The sequence below is a fragment of the Anabas testudineus genome, chromosome 7 (assembly GCF_900324465.2).
Source record: "Anabas testudineus chromosome 7, fAnaTes1.2, whole genome shotgun sequence".
NCBI lineage: Eukaryota > Metazoa > Chordata > Actinopteri > Anabantiformes > Anabantidae > Anabas > Anabas testudineus.
Genome location: NC_046616.1, coordinates 17,006,140 through 17,029,586, shown reverse-complemented (window position 1 = coordinate 17,029,586; position 23,447 = coordinate 17,006,140). Strand labels below are relative to the sequence as shown.

The following is a 23,447-nucleotide window of genomic DNA, read 5'->3' as shown; positions in this document are numbered from 1 at the left end:
GCTTCAGGTAACAAAGAGACACAAGGAGTTGGTGCCACTGAGGAACCAGTTCTCCTGGCTGTGCCTCTGAACCATCCCTCAAAACTGGCCTGATGGAAAAGGGATAAGAACACATGAAGGGAAGGCCCGTTTTTTAATGAGAGAAAAGGGCGTCAACAACAAGAAAGTCGCCTCAAGGGGGTAAAATGACGACCGGTGTGTTGATGGTTACTGGTAAAAAAAAAAAAAAAAAAGCTGAGTTAGAGGGAGGCTTCGTCTGATTCTTGACACTGCAATGAGAGGCGGAGTTTGATTTTTGATGCGTAAAAGAGTGATTTAAAAAAAAACAAAAAAAAAAAAAAAAAACGCCTTCGTGTTCAGTTATTCACCACAGCAGGGGAACAGGCAGGTTAAGTTAGGGCAGCTCATAACCCCCACAGAGTTTTCATGCGGTGCCACTGTCGTTTCCTCAGGGGGTGGACGGTGCTCCAGCGCCCGGCTCTAGCGGCAGAACGCGCGGCACCGACCTGAACGATCTCGGAAGGAGCTTGGCAGCAGAGAGAGAGAGAGAGAGAGAGAGAGAGAGAGAGAAAGAAGAGAGAGCTGCAACCCGGACAAGCGAGGAAACCATGGCCTCATGAGGGCTCGTCACTCTGGACTTAAACTTGGCGAACATTTTCCCACCATCGGCGCGTCTTGCTCGGTGAAAATGCGCACGGCGCTGGCACTTCTTGCCGTCCTGGCCTCTCAACTGCTGCTCGGATGTACCAAAACGACATGTCAGGTGAGTTTAAGAAGGGTTCCCTGTGGGAGGCCACCTGTAGATATTTAATTGATTGAACAGCCTTTTGTAATAAAGGTAGTGAAAGACGCGTAATGGAGTAAATGTCCAATTACACGCGCTTTGTTGTGACATGTTCTAACGTGATGTTCTTTCCCTCTGCTCTTTACTGTAGATAAGAAATCAAACTGGTGAGTTTTCTTTTTGTTACTAAGGGTTTTCTCCTTCGTTTAGAGTCCTCAGTCTCGCTTCAGTTTTGTTGGTGCTCTCCTCTCTGTGTGTGTGTGCAGATCATGTTCAGGGACTCTGTCCTGTCAAACTCACCTCTGTCCAGTATGAGGAGTACGGACGACTTTACGCAGAATGTGTCACTCTACATGTGTGGATGACAGCTGATGGTATGGAGTCTGTTTTGTAATCTTATACATAATTGTGTCACGTTTTGATTTAAATGTTGAAAAGAGCCTACAAATGCTTTCTTGCAGACTTGTGCAAGGCGCCCAAGATTGAAATTCTCTCACCAGAACAAGATATAATTAGGCCTGTCATGAAGAAGATGAAAAAGGTCAGACATTTCCCCACTGCACCTGCCCCCAGACTTTCTATATGTATGAACTGTCATGATGCATTTACAGTTATTGATGATTGGGTGGGTTACAGAGGCATCATCTCGCTTCCTCTGTTCTTTCTAACTTAGTGTCGCTATGAGAGAAATGTGAGAAAGCGAGTCAGGTGTGACAAGGATATCACAGAGCAGCCGCCACACAACAGTAGCAGTTTCCCCTTGGTGAGATTACACTGCTTGTTGTAGCTTTTTGCATGCTAAGGACTTCTTTCGATGGAGATGGTTACAATGCTGTGTGTTCTTTTTTTCAGTGGGAGCTTGAACATGGCTGTATCATAGCTGGAGTACAAGACGTTGTCTCTGTGTCCTACAGCACAGCATCAACAAGCTGCAATCTCAGTTACACAGTACGAGGTACAGTGTAAAGGATTTTTGCCATCAGGCCTCATGTGCCTCTGTCGTTCATTTCTCCTTCCTGCCACAGCACAATGGCAATATGAGCCATCCTGTCTGAAATGCAGAACAAAGGAAATGACAACATAACGTGTCTTAGGGAGATGTTGAGTCGGGCCCACTCATAATAACTTTGCACTGAATGCCCTTAATTGACAGAGGTGATACATGTTTCTTGACTACGTGTGACTCACAGATGATATCTTTGCCATTGTCATTAGCTCTGATATCTGTCTCAAAGAACAAAAGACATTCCCTAAAACTCAAGTTCCCTCTCTCACTGCATCCTTAGGTACATTCCCAAAGCACTAATACTCCGACCGTCCAGCATGGTTCTTATATCTCTGTAACTTGGGCATCTGCGTTTGTTATGTTTATCAGCTCACTATCTATGTTTGTCATTCCATTTGTTTTCACCTGCCAGTCTACAACCTGTACGCCTGTATACAGGTCTATAAATAATGAAATGAAGTTAAGTGTTCTGGCCTTTGTGCTCTGTGTATCACCATGTTTCAAATGAAAACACTCCCCATGTGAGCAAACTCAAGACTTTCAGCTTGAATTCTAATGATTTCCATTGGTGTGGTCTGCTCCTTAGTTACTCCATGGCTAATCAAGCAGATAAAAGGCCTGGGGGTGGTTCAGAGTGTTACATTGGCATTTGGTAGCTGTTGCGAAAGCTACCCTAGAGTTTCCTCTGAGTTACTGAAGACTGAAAGACCCACAACACAGCAGCTGAAGTGAGGTGCAGCAAAGGCCTGGTAGAGCATCCTGAGCGAGGAAACTTAGCATTTTATCATGCCCAGGGCTTCTGGCCTCAGGCAGTCATCGACTGCAGAGGTTTTCTGCAAAATATCTATCCATCCGTCCATTATCACAACCACTTTTCCGGTTAAGAGTTGCAGGATTGCTGAAGCTAATCCCAGCTGTCACTGAGCAGGAGGCAGGACACGCCCCCTGTCACAGGGCTGACGTATGAAGACGGCTTGAATTCAGGCTGGAAGTCTCGACTTTTCTCACATCTCGAGTGTTTTATTTGGGATTCAGCGTAGAGGTGTACTTATTCCAAAACACTCATCACCACTCCATTATTTATGGCCCCAACTGTAGATCCCATACCAGCATTTGATGTGTTCGTGAATCAGTCATCTAAATCCATCACTGTAACCGTGGAGTCTGGGAAGAAAGTCTACGCCAGATTGTGCTACAAAAAAAATGAATTTCTCTGCAGCGGTGTGCCAGAATCCCCCCTAGTTACAGTGAGTATCAGTGTAACATGTATCTGCATGTATGTACTTTAGTTTGTACACACATTGTTTAACTGTAACGTATTTGTTGTTTTTAGATTGATCCATCTCGGTCTCAGTCTGCCCACTTTAACATCACTTACCTGCTGCCGTGTGTGTGTGTAGAGGTACTTTGACCTTTCTGATACAAGCAGTGCTTTTATTTTGTTGAATCTGTTTAGTTTTCAGTCCTGTGTATATGTTTTCTCTGCACTTACAGGTATATTACACCCACACAGATGCCATGCGGAATAAAAAGTGTCCGTTTCAAAAGGAAAGAGTTGCAGGTGAGCGCGACGGATGATTCATGTCAGAGTCAGACTGAAAATAAAAACAGTGGGGACAGCTCATTTTAGGGGGAGTTTTTCTTAGTTTTGTGATTGACAACTTATTTTGTGTTATGATTCAGATACACAAAAGCAGGGTATTCCCCTTCATGTTGTTACGCTATTTGGGTGGTTGTTACAGTTGTTAAATGAGAATCAAGAGCTTTTAAATGGGACCCATGTAGCTGTTTTCCAGTTTTCTTGGGGAAAAAAAAAATCCTTAAAATCATCTGGGACTGGGGTTGATGTACTTTCAGGTAGTCTGTGTGTCACTTGGGTGCTGTTTAAACTCTATTACGTTATATTATTATCGCTAACCTCTGTGTCCACAATCCCTCAACAGATGTCAGAGATGTTTGGCTCACCTCTGAAGTCGAGCTGTATGAGTCTAGTTTGCACTGGATCACAAAGTGTCCTGCTAATGATCTGCCAGAGAAGATCTCTGCCTCCCTCTGCTGGAAGCAGCACGAACACCTCTGCACACCTGTACTCGGCTCCACGCTGGAGGAGAATGATGACGGGAAAAACCTGGTAGGTTTGGACTGTTTGTGGTATTGATGATAGATTCCTGTTGAGTGTGAATACTGGTTTCTAACCCCAACACCCACCGTGTCTCCTCGACAGACGTATAACACGTCCGCAGTGGACAGACACCCACAGATGTGTGTGCAGGTGAGAATTTGCTTGGAGTGGGTATCCAGTTGTCAACGTTTTAGTCGCAGATTCACATATTTGTGTCTCATATTTGCAGTTTTCTCTACAAGGCAGCCAAAATATCCAGTGCCCGTTCCAAGCTGGTGAGTCAAACACTGGAATAAAAAAGTATAGTTAGCTTGTTTTTCAAGTTTATAGCTGTGAAAAATCTGTTTGTCTGTTTCCCTGTTTTGATTCCATCTCACCTTGTCTTACAGATATGTCTTCATGGGAGGCGCACATTGGACCAGGCAGACAAAGCGTGATTGTGTATCTCACTTCTCTTGTCCCAGCAATGTTTTCGGCTCAGTTTTGTGTCCTTAATAAGACGGGATGTTCACCCATTGGGCCAGTCCATGCTCTAAGAACGGTAAGCACGAGTAGGCATGTGTTCGTGACACAGGAAGAGCTAAGGCGATAGGAAAAAAGTGTTAAGTTGATATTAACATGAATGAATTTTACAGGAGGGGACACAGATGAACATGCTGCCCCACTTTACTACTGAAAGGCCGTGTGTGCAGGTACATGCAGCGAGTTTGTGCAAGACTGACAAATTGTTTCTGGACATGGTAGATTTTTTATTATTATTATTTTTTATTTTTTTTGTCTTTTCTCACTCTTTCATCTGCTTTTCTGCAGGTGTGGCAGTCAGATCCTGCTCTTCACGGTAAAAGAATTCTGTGCCCAGACTGTAAGTATACTCAAGGCACACACACAAGCCCAATGTGGATCACTTGATGCATGAATGCATGCACACAAAACTCCTACAAACTAAACAGATCCACTGCCTTGTCTTTTATTCCACAGACACACACAACAGGTACGGCATGTATGCGGCGGCATTATTGATATTTGTGGTTATGGTTGCGTTACTGGGAATTTTCATCCACCGACTTACCAGGAGTGGAGCTGCAGGTTAGTTCAGCAACATCAACAAATACAAATGAAAGGAATGGTCCATGTCATTTGAATCGTCATTGTGTCAATTGATTTGTTTAATTAGTATTAGTCTAACTGTACTTAATTTACAGTCTTAAAGGAACGAGTGATTTGCAGCAAACTAATTATTACTAATCTCTTTTTTCTGCCCTGTCTTTCTGAATATCTCTAGGTTGGCTGTATATCCAGAAGCCAGTGTTGCTGGTGTGCTCATCAGAGCTGTCTTCCCATGTCTCTTCTGTGTGTGCATTAGCCTCAATCCTGCAGGGGGAGCTAAGTGCCACAGTGCACATGGCTCTGTGGGCCCAAAGCTCACAAAGGCAGACTGGGGGTGGCACTGGAGTGGCGGATCTGGGTCCACTTCCCTGGCTGTATGGGCAGTGGGAATTAGTGCAGAAGGCACAAGGCAAAGTGCTGATTATTTGGAGTCCCGAGGCCAAAGAAGCCTATGAGAAGTGGAGGGAGGAGAGGGTGAGCCTTCATACGAGCGGGAGGAAGAAAGAGGACGACATCCGGTCTGAGCTGAAACACGAGAGAATAAAAGTAGACGCGGAAGCGGATTATAAACTAAATGGAAGACTGGGAAAATACATAAAGGAGAAAGCAACTGGAAAAAAAGACTGCAGCAAATTATGCAATGATAAAGACTGGTGTCAACAGAAAATGCACTCTACTGTGACTGGACCAGTGTTTGCAGCTGCACTGGCATGCCTAGAGGGGGCACTGCAGCAGTCCAAAGGTCAAGGAGTTGCTATTGTCTATTTTCAGGGCCTTGGCCACAGTCGAGACATTCCAAAGGCCTTCAGAGGTGTCCCTCGGTACTGCGTACCGCAGGACTTCAGGGGTTTAATACAGGAGCTAGGAGGGATGAGAAGACCAACACAAACTGGTAAATTTACATGGCACTGCTGGCCCAGACTCCTGTCTAAGGTTCTATCAATATGGCTGGCACGAAAGCTGGCCAAAAGACTGCAAAGACTGCTGCCTCAGACGCAAGGAAAGAAAACACAAGAACTGAAGGTCACATCATCACAGAAAATAAAGACACAGAGCAGACTCAAGTTGCTCCTGGAGCAAGAGCCTCTGCATGAGGTGTCAAAGAGAGCAGAGAAACTTTAATCTCCAGTTTCACGTGCCTGACAAGGTCAGAGTTTTTGTTCTGGTGGAAACATGATACGTACGCTCACGAGACACCAGAGCTTATGTTCCATTGTGTGGCCTCAGAACCAATCACTCAGTAAAACCATTAATTACTTGACACTGTCAGGTCAGAAATGCCACCACTTGCTTTGCATATTCGGTCCCATCCATATCACCTCTCACAGAGGCTCTTTCTGTTGATTTCGTGACTGAAGTCGAACACCTGTCTTATCTCTCTGTAAATATGCTAACCGCTATGAAAATTTTGTTGCAAATGACATTCACTTTTCTCTATGAGTGTATTTACGTTTGAAAGTGTCATGACCGGCGGCAAACTGTGCGACTGCTGTTTGCAGCAACTCGCTGATTTGCATAGGGCCTTCTGAACATAGACGCCGAGTCAAAGCATTTTCAAGAGCGTTAGTTTACAGGTGAAAATGGTTGACAAGTGTGTGACTTGTACTGTGTTTGACCATGTGGTATTTGCGTAAAAGTATTATTTATCTTTTAATGATTTTTTAGTCTACTACTACTGCCTTCAGTGGGCTTTATAGAAGGCCGTGTTTGTCCGCAGCCCTACAATTAAATATTTACACATGTGCTACCTCCTGCATTCAAATACAAAGTATTAGTTTTTTTTTTCTTGCAGATTATGTTACACCGGTTCAGTCAGCAAACGTTACTAAACATGACATAAAAAAATACACCCTACCTCACTTAGCTACGTTTCCCCAAAGACAGAGGAGAATACCAGTATTATTTGAATGTTAGCAATGGCAAATATACTGTACAGATGTTACCTCAAAATCTCAGAGCATTAGAGGAAAAAAAAAACTTGCCTGATGGTACTTTCCCAGGTCTTATTTTATTGCAACACTTCCATTAAGTTCAACAGTAAATTTTATGCAAAGGAACTTTGCAATTTAATTGTCCCTTGAAGAAATATATATTCAGTATCTGCCAACTGTCTCTTAAGGTTTATCCTGCTTCAGTGAACAGTGAGGACAAATCAACACTGTTGGTGTTATACATTTTTATAAATGGCATAAAACAATAAAAAAAAAAAAGACCAATGTGTAATTACTGACATGTTTACGTTACTGAAAGCATTTTTTGCAGCATTCAGAATCTGTATCTATAACTTTAATGGGATGTCTTAAACTTTTTTTTTTTTTTTTATGTCTAAAAGCACAACAGTGGCGCTCGGTGAGAGACCTGCTTAACAGGGTGAATCAGGAAGTGGACTCCTACAGTTCACTGAACAGTTGACACACTAATTTCTCCCAAAACATCCAGTACATTACACAATATTTAGTCTAGCGTAAGAGAGGCTTTCTTTATGTGATGTGTTCTTCAAGTTACACAGGGACAGAGCAATACAAGGAAAAACTGAGCTACAGTAGACGTTTAGGTAAATTTAGCGGTTGGATATGAAGATCACTGTCTGTAGGTCAACTTAGTTACACGGGAATGGATTTATTCCCCAACATAAAGCGCTGAATCACACAAACATATGTATTATGGCAGAGTATTAAGCTTAAGATCCACACTGAATTTGCATTTTTCTGATTGCACACAATAATACGCTGCAGTCACACAGTTAGCACAGGTGCTGGAGCCCCAGATAAGCAAAGAGTACCTATTACAAACGAGCTGTTCCCTTTGATAATGATTAATGATTTAACTTAATCTAACTGAAAATACTCAAACAACAGCCACTTTATTGATAACCACTGGGTTTTAAGCTGGTCTACAGATAATGGGGCCATCAGATTACAGGTTCAGTTTCTGCAGCAGGCAATAATTGAAACTGATTGACAGTGTGTTTGAGCTGCTGAGCTGCTGTATACAACCTGTATTGAAGCTGCTGTATATATAGTTTCAGTGAAATGATCAAAGTGACACAAAAGTCGCCATAAAAACGTTGACACACTGACTTTATCAGTGTTATTATCGCTGCTCGTGAGATCATCCACAAAATATTTGACATTTATCTTTTTTCCATGATGCCAGAGCCGAGCTCAGCCTCTCTGTTGTTGGCACATAGGATCGTGTTTGTTGCGTGAGCTCTGCTACGTAGGACGAGTCCCCAGCCAAGCAGGGACTTGTTGCTCACGTGACAAGTTTCCCCTGTCCCACCTGAACAGGTAACAGCTGCTGCACGTCCAACGTCAAAGCCGTCAGTCACCTGCAGGCAGCGCAAAGTCACGGGAGCGTCGCAGCGGTTGGCAGCTGTGGGAAAACCATGATCGCAGGGGCGGTGTTGTCGGACCGAGCTGTCAACTGGATCCAACTGTCACACCTGGTTTTGCTCGCTGTGTTCCGGATGAGACGGGGTTTGGCCGCGGAGCAGGTCGCGTCACACAGCAGACAGTAACCGGGCTCCGTGCGCCCCCGGACTGGAGACCCTTTCCTCGGACATGGCTCCCACGCGTCTCCGCACGCCGCTTGTTTGCTTCCTGCTGCCGTCAGCGCTGCTCATGTCGGTGAACTCGTTGGAGAAGATCAACCAAGACGCACCTGAAATCACCTGTAGCGAGGTAACAAGGACGCTGCGAGACGAGTATCAGAGCTGTTTTGTTTCAATATATATATTGTACTATGATCGGAGGTGGTCGCGCACTGAAGGAGACATGCGTACAGGTCTCAGGTACTTTCACATTCCCTGGATATGCGTTTACTCCACTGCAGCGCAGAGGGGAATATTGTGCATTTAGTTCACAGCTGTACTAGCTATGTTTTGCAGACCAGTTAATAATGTGTGATCTTTGTTATGAACAGCCTCAAATTCAGTTCAGTTCAAAACGCATTGGATAGTTTCTTATATGGTGCAGAACAAGAACATGCTCTTTTATTTTGGTACAGATTTTTGTGTGCCTATACCCCCTCTGACAGAGAGAAGGAGATCAGAGCTTAATGTCCATTACTTATTTACTATTGTGCCCGAACAAGACACCCTACTCCACTTATCCATTTTCAGTGAGGGTTGTTGTAGTTTGAGTTTTCCCAGAATGTTTTTCATCAGGAATCGGCTAAAGGTCATCAGGACACACTGAAGCAAAGTACCAGACCTGTGACAGAGGTCACTTTACATTTATACTTTAGTCAATGACCAGACTGATGTTACCAACTACATTGAAATAAAGAGACAGAGGAGCAGATCTAATATGATGCATATACACAAGAAAATGTATGTGAACCTTTTGAAATTTCAATTTCTGCAGATATTTGTCATAAAGTCTGATCTGATCTTCATCTAAGTCAAGAGTATTAACAAATATGATGTGCCTAAAATAATAAGACAGAAAAATTCCAATCTTTCATGTCTTTACTGAGAACAACCATAAAAACCTCATAGTGACAGTGGAAAAGATTAATAGCTGGTTGACGGTCAGTGTGCTCTTTGGCAAACATCAGGCCTGCAGTAATGTTTTTTTAATAAGCAGCAGCTTCCTTCATGGTGTCCTGTCATAGACACCCTGCTTGTTCAGTGTTTGTACCTACTGTAGACTCATGAACATAGATGTTAGCCATTTCCAATGATGCCTTCAAATCTTTGGCTGTCACTCTGGGTTGTTGCTTTACCTCATTAATTCGTGTTTGTTTCTGAAAGAAAGACATGAAAGATTAGAGCTTCATTTGTGTTATTTTTTTAGGCTTAAAGATCAGATCACATTTTATGACAAATCAATGCAGAAAACCATGAAATTCTAAATGGTTCACAAACCTTTTTTTTTTGACTCTGCATAAGAACAAGACGTCCAAAGCTACACAACAAGAAGGAGGACTAAATATTGAAAAAGAAAAAGAAATCTAAGCACACAGTCAAACACCTACACTGAACTCCGGGTTGTTTTTGACCTGGATTTTGTCACCGTTCTGTGAATGTGAAAGTTAATGTTGGACAATTCTCTCACTAAAGACATGACAAAAAAATGAAAAAAACAATTTTACTTTTTATAAATGTTGTTATATAGGGACAATCTGTTTATTATGTTTATTTGGATTCATACATATTCACTGTTCATGTAAACTTCCATAGCTTCTTTGGTTGTGTAAAGCTGCTTTGTGACAATGTCAATTGTAAAAAGCACTATACAAATAAAATTGAATTGAATTGAATTATATATAAATTCTATTTAAGAAAATAATGTATAAAATATATTCTCTAATTTGCTCATTTGTTAGGTAAGTCAGTTTGTTGCTCTTATATGAGTCACATGATTTATACCTAAACAAACTAGAGCAAAACAATAGACAGGCAATTATCCATAATCAGGCAGCACAGGTACTTTTAGCCTGTGGTTGAGTGACTCCACTTATGTCAAGAATCTAAAGATGTATTTCACCACAGCTGGTGTGACAGGCCATAATGTTTGAAATGTGGGTTTCATAATGGGTGAGTGGAGATAGCGTATGCTCAAGTTACTATACTCATCAGCGTCTGTTTTTTCTTCAGGGGTTGACGAAGTGCCATGTGAGCTCAGGTAGTAACATGAACGACTTATCTCATAGCATGGGAATAATATCACCGCAGCACAGATCGGCAGCTTGACTAAAGCAGAAGTGTGTTTATTATCTCCACAGTGCCTCAGTTCGCTGCTGCGCTGCCTGATCCAAGCGATTCAGTGGATGTTACAGACATGAAGCTTAAAGTTATTCTGTGCTGTTCAGCCCCACACGACTGTAGCCCATGCCTGCAAATCAAGATCGAAGTCCAAGGTAGCCCTGTCATACAGTAACGTCTCATTATTTTATGTTATCGTAATGGTGGCACACCCTGAATTGTTCCACCAGCTATTTTTTTCATGATAGTTTAATCTTTTTTTTTTTTCATGATAATAAATCTTATTGTCATCTTTGTTATTGTTCAGTCACTAACTTATTAGCTGTTCTACATTCTTACCATAGTTGCTTGGTTAGTTGAAAACTGTTGTCTTTTCTGATTGTGAACGCCTTTTACATGTCTTTGCTGAAGTGGAAAACGCATTGGACGTTTCTGAGGAATCTGGAGACCACTTCGATGAAGAGGAGTCCAGTGACACGGTTGAAGTGGCAGAGGGAGGTGGTCGTAAATCAAGAGGTATAAAACCATACAGCTGTCCTAATTGTGACACAGATGTGTTAAAGTTAAGATCAACATCAAGAATGAGTCCAAGGTTCTTGACCTGCTCACTGTATATTAATCTGAAGATTAATGTCTGTCTCTGTCACATCCAGCTCTTGATATCATCAGTGCAGTTTACCAGCTTACTAACTGGGTTTAGCTATCAGAGGACAAAGAGACATACATATGAATGATATAATATACTCTCTCATAATAATTCTACCAAGTGGGACCATGTATAGATTAAACAGAAATGACGCTAAGATTGATGAGATGCTCAAACACATTTTAATTTTAAAACACAAACATCAAACCATTTGTCCTTTAAATAGGAAGTGACCCAGGTGAGAGTGCAGCCTGGTAGTGCAGCAGAGTCCTGAAGTCTCTTAATTAAAATATTAAAATGTGTATCAGTGGTGAGAAATGCAGCAGAAAGATCAAGGATCATCAAGGATTAAGGTTAATGATTACGCTGATAATAGTTGTTTCAGTGCAGTTCTTACTTCTACTTTCATCATTATATAATGTTATTATTTATATAATATTATTTATAATATAACGATTTTTTTATATATAATTGAAAAAATGAAATAGTCCAAATGCGTGTGGACAGCGTTTAACAGTATTTTGCTGATAAATAAATAAAAGGCTTAACATTGTCCTTTTTTTTTTTTACACATGCTTTTAAATACTTATTCTCACACAATGGTGTATGTTTAGTTTTGTCATGTGCCACACTTACAGAAGAACAGAGTTAAACTCTGGCCTGGTGGGGATGAAGTGAGGGGGGGGGGGTGTTGACAGAGCAAGGCTGCTCGATCACTTGATCAAGATCAGAGAGGAATTGCACAACTGTTCTTCCATCATGTGTCTGTTTGAAGGAGAGAGCGTGTCAGAGTTATTTACACAGGCGTCGCCAATGTTGTTTTTAATATGAACAACTTTGTCATACAAGAACTGAGTAAGCTCATTACATTTGTGGGTTGAGATGTTGATTTATGGATATACGGAAATTTGCTGATGCTGCTAGAGGCATTATTCCAATTGTTGGTGATTAAATTAGAAACGTGTAACTGTATGTTGTTACAGCATTTCTCTGGAGGTTCTACTTTAGTAAATCTAAACTTATCTGTTTAGGTTGACTTTAATGTCAGTCGTCTTCTCTGCTCTCTGTGTTACAGCTTTGGTCAGAGTGTGTCTCGGCAAACCAGGATCTATTGATATATGCAAGACGGTAGAATTTACACCAAGGCACTCCAGTTTACACCAAGCTTCTCATCTGCCCACACATAATAAGGTAGTTAAGGTAGACTCACATTTTAACTCTATTTTATATGATTTCACTCTTGTATCCAACAACATCTCAGAGGGGACTCTGATAGTCCATTTATCTGATAAATACAGTAACTGCTTTTTTTTTTCTTAAGTAAGTATCAATATAAGTATATTTAGTACATTATATATATAGTATAAAGATAAGTTATATACAGTATAAGATAATACTGCTACTCACTGCATTCCTATAGCATTGCTTAAATAATATTTCCAAAATGTCTTTACATTATGTACATGTTTCCTGCAGATGCAGATGTGGATCAAGCTGGTGCTCGAAGAGAACCTGATGTTTGGCACCCCAGTTCTTGTTAACGTCTATTCACATTTAAATGGAACTAACCACAACCAAACCATCAATGTGCCACCTTTAGAAGAAGGTGAAGGTTAAGTGGTGAAATTGGAGCAAAGACAGACCGACTTGCTGAGTAAAATCACTGAAAATCTGCTTCTCTCTTTTTCTTCCAGTTTGCTCTGTGCACCAGAACAATGTAAAGGAATGCGATGGTAAGAAATACTGTCGACTTAAATGGGATCCTTATCTGCAAATGTATTAGGATATCATGTTATTAACGCGTTAAGTGTTATTTGCTTCTACCGGTTTAGCTAGTCTAGTATTTATACTATATATGACCATTTGTATGCATAAGGCGTTTCCATCAAAAAAGATTTGAAATACTCCTAAAGTGATACCTGTTCAGCTCAGTTATCATTTACAATGACTGATGTTTTTTTTGTCTTAGCTCCCATTGTCCGACTTGTGCATGATCTGAAGAGAAATCTGGTCCTCCTTAAGCTCAATGGCACTGTGCACACACAAGATAAGCTCCTGTGCCAAATGCTTTGGCATGACATGCCTGTAAAGACTCTTACGTGGGTCAGTCAGAATATGTATCAATATCAGTGTGTTTCTCCAAAATCACTATTATCTGTTTGTAACTTTATTTAACCTTTGCAGCCCAAAGGGAAGACAGAAATGATCATTTCTTCAGACTTAGTTGCACCGTGCCTCTGCTTCCAGGTAGTTGACATGTTGGCTAACAGACAATAAATAAGAGCTTGAGAGATTTTGAGAGATTTTTGAAAATAATACCATATATCCAAACTCTTTCCAGGTTTGGTGGAGCGGAAAGAACGTCCGAAGAGAGCTCTGCCCTTTTAAAAACCAGCAAGGTAACCAGAGTTTACACGGGTTAACCTCAGGTCAAGACATTTGCATGGTTTTTATAGGGATATGATTTCAGAGATATACAACACAATAACATGTTTTTTTCAGATGCACATGAAAGAATGCGACACAACCTGTCTGTCACTGTGGTGGAGTCTCCAATGAGGGGCGGAGAGACAGGGCTGAGCTGGAATGTGACTGCCCCCTGCAGACTGGAGGCAGAGGTGTGGCTGTGCAAGAAAGATGTGGCAGGAAGCCAGTGTGAAGAGGTGGCGGGCTCCAGACAGGCGCTGAACAGCCATGAAGAATGGAGGACAATACACAGTGGCCTCTGGGTAAAAGCAATAGAAATACCATGGTCAAGTTATTTAAATATATGTTTAACTATATATACATTTTATTTGCAAAGAGGTGGTGGTTTCTATAGATTTGAGTGGTTTTAGTGACTTACACACAGTATAGCAGTTAAATACTGTATTATAACAACTAAACTCAAATGACTGCACCTTCTCAGTGTAATATTATGATATTATGATATTTTGAACTTTCCCTTTCTTCCTGATTTATGAACTCACTTCTCTTTTTTAGAGTAAATCGGGGGAGTTCAATGCTACATCGCATCCTCTACTTTGTGTTCAGGTAATACTTTTGCTCTAAACACCCAAACTATATGAGACATGATATATATCACCATTGATTTCTACTCGACAAAATATATTAACGTTTGTCTTACTCGTTTTTAGATGAAGATAAACGTGTCATACTTAGAGCCCCAGTGTCCATTTGCAAGTAAGTCTATTACTGTAATACTGTAATTACTGTATTGTCTATACTTAGATTAAGGGAGCTTAATGTTTAATTTCCTTCAGCTGAAACAAACTATATTTTCATTATTTTGTAGCAAAAAAGTAATTACACTCCACAATTTAAATAATTTATTGCTTTCTGCAGCATCTCGATGGAGATGGAGCCTGATAATCCTCATCGGCTTGTTGCTGATGTGTTTGGCCATACTAGGAGCCTATTTTATACAAGGGGTCCTGAAGGGTCAGTGTTCTGTTTGTAACTCATTAATTAATTATAGAAACTTAGCAGAAGGCCTCAATGGGTGCTCTGTTCTTTTTTTTAGGTTATGTGTGGAGATGGTTGAAAGATGATGATGTCAAAGGTATGTTAAAAACCAGACAGTCGTTCCAGACTGGGCACCTACTGTATACTGTTAAATATTACATGTTTATACTTATTGATCAATTCCTTTAAATTAAATAAAAGGTTTTAATCTTCCTCTATCTCAGGTGCAGTGGGTGGTGGTCATGTCATCTTGCTGTACCCACCTGATGACAACAAGGCTTTGCCAGGTCTAATGTGTCACCTGGGCTTGTCGCTCCAATCCCTCGGTTTCACTGTGTCTCTAGACTTGTGGAGTAAGGCTGAACTCGGCGCACTGGGCCCCGTACCCTGGCTGCACTCAAGATTGGACCAGCTGAAAAGGCAGGGTGGCAAAGTAGTGCTAGTCCTCAGCCAGGCTGCCTGGATAAGAGCTGAAGAGTGGGGGGCGCGTGGCTGGGAGAGAAACACTCCCAGTAGGAAGAACAAAGACACAAAAGAAGATGAAGCAGGAAAAGGTTACCCTAACCCTTCGTCTCTTCCCTCTCTGGATGTTTTCAGTGCGTCGTTGAGCTGTATTCTAGCAGACTATCTACAGGGACGTGCTGGTGAGCGGTTTACATTGGTGCAGTTTGAATCACTTCCACCTGAACCTCCAGGTGGTTTCCGGCCACTGCCAGAACTTTTCCGTGGCCTTCATCTCTACAGCCTCCCCTCCCAGAGCCTGGGTTTTCTGACTGAACTTGCTGGGACTAGGCAAGTGGCCACTGCATCAGCCAGGCGGAAGAGGGCAGGAGGGCTTAGGATGGCATCCCGGACTCTGGCGAGCGGACTGTCAAGCTTCACAGCAGGGACAACTGTGTTACGTCTTGCAGGGGTGTCCCAGGGGTGTGTTGGGGTACGAGAAGAAGACTCAGGGGAAACTGTGCCTTTGCAACCATGTCTTCTTACACCCCCCTCCAGCCCTGATACAAGCCCTAAGGCCAATGAAATGGAATGGCTCTGAGAACCTGAGATAATGTCCCACGACCAAGTTGCAGTGTTGGGATAATTGGCCAGTAATGTTGAGTGATACTCTGGGAAACTCAGATAAATCACTGTCAGTTTTTTGCTTTTGCAATTGTAGGTCTGAACATCAGGGGTGTCATAGGTGTCAAAAAACTATTTCATGTTTCGTGTGTTTGAACAAACAGTATCTTGTTTTTCAAGTAAGAGTTGGATTGTTAAAGCTTTGGTTGTTGAAGGTTGAGCTGTTGGTTCTCTGCAGAAATCAAACAATATAAAATGGCAGGGCTTAGTAGACTACCAATATTACCTAAAGAGAATCTTTCAGGTGTGTTAGTCCTCAAAGCCAGTGTGTGTGTTTGGCATATTCATTTCACATTCTGCATGGACTTTTACTGCATTTACAATTCCTGAAATATGTGAAGAAAAAAAAAAGCAAACAGATATAAGCTATTTCCTTTCTCTGAGTTTAGATAGTAGTGGGCTGTAATGTTTCGCTTTATTGACATGGTGAGTCTGTTTTATACTGTGTTTGTCCTGTTGTACTGTTTGAATTGAATAAAGAACTGTCTTGGTCTCCTGGTTATAAAACAATAGTTCATGTTTCAGATAATTCTACATCAGCCAGAGGTAGAAAAGATGTGTTTAAAATAAAGACAAAATTGAAGAGTTGTATCAGCTTACAGCTTCTTACAATGGAACCCACAAGCTGCACTTTGGTTTAGGATAAGAAACTTAATCTCTCTCTGACTCAGAGATGTATGGTCACAGGTTTTGACATGTAGGCATTTATTGTTCTTGAATATATTGTAAATGATGCTTTTTATTCTGTAACTGTGGGTATTTCCAATTGACTCTTGAGTTTTACATGAAACCTGTTAACATGGGGCAAACAGAGATGCGTATGAGTGTTGGCTTAAGGACTGGCTCTATATCAGCCTCCCTGATAAACAGCTAGTGGCTGGACAGGCTGTGACAATTTACACATTCTCAGTCCGTTTGAAACTTGTGTTTGTGGTCATTATTTTCCTGTGCTGTGTTTTTAGTATGTGTTATTTTCTATGGGGGTAATACATCAAAATGACAGATATGCACATGTGCCTGCACCACTGTTCTGTTCTCCCTGAAAAGAGTTGAAATTAAAAGCTTTTTTATCTTGTATACCTTCAGACTGTTGGGAGGTATACGATAATACCAAAACACAGTTAAAAAAGGATGAATTAGTTCTTATAAATGTCACAAAATATGCAATGTCAGCACAAATATAATGTGAGCACTTAAGTAAGGTTGATAAGCGGGTACTGTTGTGGTATTTCAAGCAGACTCATGACTTTAATTAGTTTGACAGTTGTCCTTGGTCTTATAAACATATGATCATGTAATGTAATCTTCAGCAGATTGAAACGGCTCATTTTGCTGTTCGGTATTGTTGAGTGCACCACAACAAGAGCAAATAAAGAAGATACTGTGGTTATCTGATGGGAATATTTGTCAAAAAATGTCAAGGCTGCAAGTGAATTTCCAGGTAAAACGGAAACACAGAAGAAGCTCCTCTGTTCCATTTGATTGCTTTACTGTGTCTCATTTATGCAAGCAGGACTCCACCAACCATTATGACATCTGGTAGTATTGTTATAGAATTACCATCTTTCTGACAGTTTCAACAAAAACTCAGACAATATAACTTATAAAAGTAGCATTCATACATTCATGGCAGAACGGCTGTATTGGATTACATTATTACGTATGTATAAAATAATGTTACATCAAAAATCTAATACAGTATGTCTGTTCTGTTAAATATGGAAACGAGAACAGTGGATGCTTTTCCCTTTTATCGGTTTTAGTTAGGGCTATTTCAGTGAAGAAACTGTATTTTAGGTGGTAGGGAACCATGACTTTAAGCTCGTGTAGAGCCATTATGTTGACTATTTTGTTCTGATGTTGAATTATTATTTATGCATTGTAAACAGACTTTAGACAGAGTTTCACTGGCAGAAAGACTCCTGACTCCATGTTGCACCTGTTTTTTCAGAATAAACATCTTCAGCTTGGGTAAACATTTAGTGCTCATTGATGTGTGAATGAACCCCCCCCCCCGGGTTTGGGCGGTGCCGTGCATCCTGTGGATGAGCTGCAGGAAAATCAGAGAACCAGCTGGAAGCTGTTGATTCGTTCATCCCACCGCAGCATGATCCTGTGTGAGCACCACCAGCGTTAGCGCGCTAATCATTCAGCTAGCAGGTCACCACGAGCTAAAATGGCAGGTTTGAGTCTTTACTGGCTCTAAACTGGATATCCAAAATGTAAAACTCTGCTTGCATTGTGCGGACCAGCAGGGAAACAGACGATCATCAGTGGTGCAGCGGCGGTGTAGTGGTTTTGCAATAAGGTAAGTTATGACCAGAGTAGCTAATGAAAACAGTTCAGTTAGCTAATTTCAGAGCAGCTACAGGCACCATTATTTAGCAGATATTTAAAGCTAAATACTAGTATGCTCGTGGTTAATTGTCACTGTCGCTGAGTTGAAAGACAAAGATAGGCAGACTGTATGGGACAACGTTAGCCTGAACTTAGAGCTAACTAGGTACCGACTTTAGCCAGCTGCTAGGTGGCTAATTGTGTGTGGTGCTGATGCTGCGCTAGCTAGCGTCAATGCTAAGCTAACGATGGATGAAGAGCATCCCATCCACCTTATAGTACGTGATTTAAAGCTTTTCTAACGAGACCGAATAAATATAAGAATATCTGGGTACTTGTCAGTGAATCACGATGTGCTCAGTTTTGTATTTAGTTGTGTGTGGCTTCAAATTTACACAACTAATGACAGATGACTGAAATGAAAATAATGCCATTAACATTTCCGGGTAGACGAGCATCATAATGTGAGTCATGTAGACCACTGTACAGCAAGAGCTTAAAGAATATAGATAGCATAAATTAGGTTACTATAAGCTGACACTTTATTAGTCTTTGTTATACTATATAGCACAGAGCTTCTTGTTGATTTATCCACCCCTATCAGTAGCTAAAATAACTATACCAAGCTGAAACTGCTTGAAGCAGTGTATAAACGTAACACTCTGTAATGTAGTTGTATACATGTGTCAGATTTGTTAATGTATTTATTAACAATAATAACTCCTCCTGTATTGCACCCATATGTTGAAACAGATAATTAATGAAAATATAGTAAAACACAGTTGTTGGTAACAGTTAATATAACTGTGTTTATTAGATGTGTTATTGTTGTAATACTGCAAATTAATCAACGCTAATAGTAATAAACAATACATTTAAAATCTTCTTATAAGTAATTGGTTAGCTTTTAATAGTGCTTATAAATGCTAATAGTAGCACTAAAGGTTAAAGTTATTCCACGTTATGTTACATAGTGTTAAAACCCAAACTATTTTTTATTATTGTCTTATTGTTTGTGTTTATTACCCCTGGAGGACAATGTGGTGTGCCTGGCCCTTCCTGCCTGCTCTGATGCTTCTGTCTGAGCTCTCTGTGGCGAGAGTCCAGACAGCACCGTGCCAGACTTGCCGAAAACTCACAGAGAGTTTCATCAAGGTACTGTAGTATCTTTATGAACCATCATTTCATGAGTCAAGTTATTCCGAGTCCTGAAGTTTCCCTCTTTCTAGGGCTTGGAGAGAACAGCAAACAAGAATTTTGGGGGAGGCAACACTGCCTGGGAAGAAGAGAAGTTAGCTAAGTATGCACGCAGGTAAGAGTGTGTTTTAATTGCAGTTACACTGTACTTTACTGAGTTTGTTGGAAAAAAAAAGCTATTGTAGGTTTCATCATTTGTTAAATCCAAGGGTTTACATACTTTTTGTATCAGCCCCATGGAAAAAGTTTAATAGGAATGTTCAGTAAAGACACAACATATTTTTTTATTGTTTGTGTGTAACTAGTTTAAGCAAACTCTATTTGTCTGTACTTAAATAAAGATTAGATCACATTTTGTAAGCAGTTGCTGCTAAAAATAAATACAAAAACAAAAAAAAACTGGTACATCCAAAGGGGCATTTTTTTAAAGTCACTACAGTACATATTTCCTTTGATAATCTATTGATATTGTTATACAACTGACTTTAACATTAATAAATCTTTCAGTTTTGAGTGCTTTCCCTCCTCATATATGTAGCTGGTTAGTATGTACAGACATTACATAAGAAAACTATTTTAATGTGATGCTTTACATCCCAACTGTTGACTTGTTTTCTTTTTTAGTGAGACTCGGCTCCTTGAAATAGTAGAGGCTGCTTGTGAGAAGACTGATTTTGAATGTAATCGGCTACTGGAGCAGATAGAAGACCAAGTGGAGACGTGGTGGTTCCACAGGTGTGTGCACAAAAGCCAATAATCAGACTCAACTGTAGTTGAATTTATTTTACTTTTTTTATTCAGCATGACATGTTGACATGTGCTGATTTAAAGTTATAGTCATCCTGCTGATGTCACCAAGTATTTTTTAGGACAAATTAAGAAGAGTGTTTAATTTTTTAAGTGTTCTCACAACAACCTATACTAGGGTTGGTCCTGGTCCTTAAGGGCCACTGAACACACCTGATCTAGGTAATCAGTATTAGATAGGGCAATGATAGTTGGAAAACAAGCAAGACAGTGGCCCACAAGGACCAGGATTGCGCACCCTTGACCTATACAGATGTGTCGATCTCATCAATCTCAATCAAAGCAAAAGATGATGTTGGCATTCTTAACCGTACCTTGATTTTTCTTAGCTGGCAGAAACAGACATCAGTGGGCACAACATTAGACCTATATGAATATTTCTGAACAAAAAATAAATTGCACAGTTAAGTCTGATTTAGCGTCACTTTTTCATAGGAAAACAAAAATAAGCAACATTTTAGTGAATATAATATCAAATTCTAACATTATGAAAGTGACAAGTGTATAAAATGTGATCAAACTTAATTCTTTTTAAAATAATTGAATTTAATAATTAATTTAAATAATTGAAAAATAAGTTTTTTTTTTTCTTTTATTAAGACAGTGATGGCACTATCTGTGTGTGTGTAAATACTGTTTTACCGTGCCGCTTTATGGCATGACTGATGGGATGTATGTGTCCTGTAGGCAGCAGGAGGCACCGGACTTGTATGAGTGGCTGTGCATAGAGGAGCTCGGACTTTGCTGTCCACCTGGACGCTTTGGACCTGACTGCAAAGGTGTAGAAAAAAACAATCCTAGGCCCTAAATCATCCATTTGACAAGTGATTTATCTGTAAAACAGAGTAAAATCAAATTATTGTAATTAGATTAATCCTTTTTAAAGCTCTGGTTTTCAGAGTACCACTAACAGCTTGTTCACCAAATACAGAGTGTCCATCAGGCCCTGGTGGTGTGTGTGGTGGTCTTGGCCGCTGCGAGGGGGAGGGGACTCGCTTGGGCGATGGAGAGTGTGTCTGTGATCCTGGATACTCTGGCAATTTGTGCCAGAAGTGTGCTGATGGCTACTACAGAGAGAAAGGTTCCAATGACAGCACAGGAGCCTGTGCAGGTACCTCAGATCCACACACTGTTTCACGGTTATTACATTCTGTATGAGGTTGTCCAAAGTTGACCCTTTTATTGTTACTATGTCTCGCTTCCTTTGCAGCTTGCTACCACTCATGTAAGAAATGCTCAGGGCCACAGGACTACAAATGCCTCGACTGTAAACCCGGCTGGCTCCTTCATGACAACAAGTGTGTGGGTGAGTATGAGTTCAGAGGTCAGGTGGCATTTCAATGACTTTGTTTCAGAGTTTTAGATGTGTGTTGTCTAACCGTCCTTGAAATATCTTTTAGACATAGACGAATGTGGCACAGAGCTGGCTCGTTGTCCTTCTAACACATACTGTCACAACACAGATGGATCGTATGAATGCAGAGGTAGGCTCTCTTGGTAGTTGATGTTTAAGGTACGTTGTTTTAGTGAAAACAGGCAGATACTCCAGCTCCCATCGTGTTTATAATTAATTTCTGCATAATTGGTGAAATTGTTATAGAAATTTACATTATCTCATCAAAAAACATAAATAGTTGTATATGAGACTGTTGTGTACATACATAATAATTTGTTGAGTATTTTCTATTAGTATTTATCTTTTCTGAATGTAGTAGAAATTTGTCATTTGTCATTAGACATTTCTAAGACATGATACAGCTTGTCTTAATTCCTAGTTTAGAAAGTAATGTTGACCACTGTGCTTCTGATGTTTGCAGGCTGTGACCAGGCATGTGTGGGCTGCATGGGTAGTGGTCCTGCCCGCTGTAAGAAATGTGCACGTGGCTATAGATTGAAAGGGGCCAAGTGTCTTGGTAAGCACGTACTAATAACTACTTTCTATATAAATGCAATATTTTGAATTCCATTGTCCTAATGTCTTTTAAACTGTTCCTCTTTGCTTCCACTCACAGATATAGATGAATGTAGTGAACGTGCAATAGCATGCCCGGGACTCAATGAGGCCTGTATCAATGAGGAGGGCTCATTTCACTGTGACTGTGCTGATGGATTCATCAGAAGAGAAAGCATTTGTGTGGAAAATCTGCCTCCCGGTAACTCACTTTATCAGGAAAATATGACACATTCACATCCTGGACACTTAATTAGAAATACTGTACAATCTAATGAAATCCAATACAGGAGCTCTGCCATGAATTATGCTTTTACAACATAATAACTGTCAGAAAGGTGAAAACTCAACTGTAAGTCTGTTATTAAGGTCATAGTAGGTGGTGGAGTTGTGTGAGTACTAGGTTTTTCTACTGTTTTTGCCCCCCATGTTTATGCTATAGGCCAGCATTCGATTGTACCTAATAGCTTTAATAAAGTCGTCAGTGACTTTACATTGTTGACGTTGTTCTCAGATCTGTTGGCTAATTTTCTTTTCCTGTTCTTTTCCCCCCTCAGCTGGTCCAGAGAAGGGACTGTTTGATGACATGACGGATGATGAAGTCCTTGTTCTGCAGCAGATGTTCTTCGGTGTTGTAATCTGTGCTCTAGCTACGCTCGCTGCTAAAGGTGACATGGTTTTCACTGCCATTTTTATTGGAGGTGTTGCTGCTATGGCCGGATACTGGCTGACAGAAAAGGGAGACTACATGCTGGACGGGTTCCTCAAGGGTCGCTAGACTGTCTGGCACCACATTTTGATAAAAGGACCTTGGAATATCAGCCAGTAAGACTGAGAAAAGGCCTCAGTTGAAGGAGGAGACAATCCCCACAATGCTAGTCTTTCAGGGATTTATTTTGGTTTGGAGAGTTACTTGAAAGGGCTCGGGTTAATTTATGTTTAGAAAATAGGATAGCGCAGGAAAAAGGGAGTAATTGAAGGTTATGAAGTTGTAAATCTTGAAGAGGAAATAACAAAGCTACACTGCACTGATGTAAGGGAACAGAACTGAATCCCCTACCTCCACTTTGTTCGGAACAAGTGACATGAAGACCATTTCTGAAAATCTGTTATGCATTTGGATTTTATATCTGGCTTTAATGTCGCTCTAGATATGTCTTTTTCTGCACAATAAAAACCTCCAGAGATTA

At 40.7% G+C, this 23,447-nt stretch overlaps 3 protein-coding genes across 4 annotated transcripts; all 3 read left to right on the top strand.

Moving 5' to 3' along the window:
* Positions 1 to 332: 332 nt before the first annotated feature.
* On the top strand, positions 333 to 7,287 carry LOC113167282. Its single transcript, XM_026367753.1, has 17 exons — positions 333 to 763; positions 936 to 951; positions 1,051 to 1,158; positions 1,246 to 1,325; positions 1,458 to 1,547; positions 1,637 to 1,739; positions 2,889 to 3,037; positions 3,124 to 3,192; positions 3,285 to 3,351; positions 3,734 to 3,921; positions 4,015 to 4,062; positions 4,142 to 4,187; positions 4,302 to 4,453; positions 4,548 to 4,604; positions 4,723 to 4,774; positions 4,891 to 4,998; positions 5,195 to 7,287. The coding sequence occupies exons 1-17, from the start codon at positions 617 to 619 to the stop codon at positions 6,139 to 6,141; spliced, it is 2,427 nt and encodes an 808-aa protein (XP_026223538.1). The 5' UTR covers positions 333 to 616; the 3' UTR covers positions 6,142 to 7,287.
* Positions 7,288 to 8,347: 1,060 nt separating this feature from the next.
* Positions 8,348 to 17,355, top strand: wu:fl23c11 (interleukin-17 receptor C). 2 transcript variants are annotated; one of them, XM_026367755.1, is made up of 16 exons: positions 8,348 to 8,702; positions 10,622 to 10,649; positions 10,750 to 10,884; positions 11,141 to 11,245; positions 12,451 to 12,566; positions 12,852 to 12,981; positions 13,070 to 13,108; positions 13,345 to 13,478; positions 13,560 to 13,622; positions 13,717 to 13,774; positions 13,878 to 14,104; positions 14,358 to 14,408; positions 14,513 to 14,558; positions 14,721 to 14,816; positions 14,899 to 14,937; positions 15,065 to 17,355. In XM_026367755.1, exons 1-16 carry the CDS (start codon positions 8,583 to 8,585, stop codon positions 15,880 to 15,882), a joined length of 2,205 nt encoding a protein of 734 aa, XP_026223540.1. In that variant the 5' UTR covers positions 8,348 to 8,582; the 3' UTR covers positions 15,883 to 17,355. The 2 variants fall into 2 exon arrangements, with proteins under 2 accessions (XP_026223540.1, XP_026223539.1); XM_026367754.1 differs by having other exon boundaries at positions 12,451 to 12,575.
* A 696-nt stretch (positions 17,356 to 18,051) lies between these two features.
* LOC113166829 (protein disulfide isomerase Creld1) lies at positions 18,052 to 23,447 on the top strand. Its single transcript, XM_026367005.1, has 11 exons — positions 18,052 to 18,273; positions 19,337 to 19,457; positions 19,532 to 19,614; positions 20,124 to 20,234; positions 20,994 to 21,085; positions 21,238 to 21,417; positions 21,517 to 21,612; positions 21,707 to 21,790; positions 22,124 to 22,219; positions 22,319 to 22,459; positions 22,815 to 23,447. The coding sequence occupies exons 2-11, from the start codon at positions 19,341 to 19,343 to the stop codon at positions 23,033 to 23,035; spliced, it is 1,221 nt and encodes a 406-aa protein (XP_026222790.1). The 5' UTR covers positions 18,052 to 18,273; positions 19,337 to 19,340; the 3' UTR covers positions 23,036 to 23,447.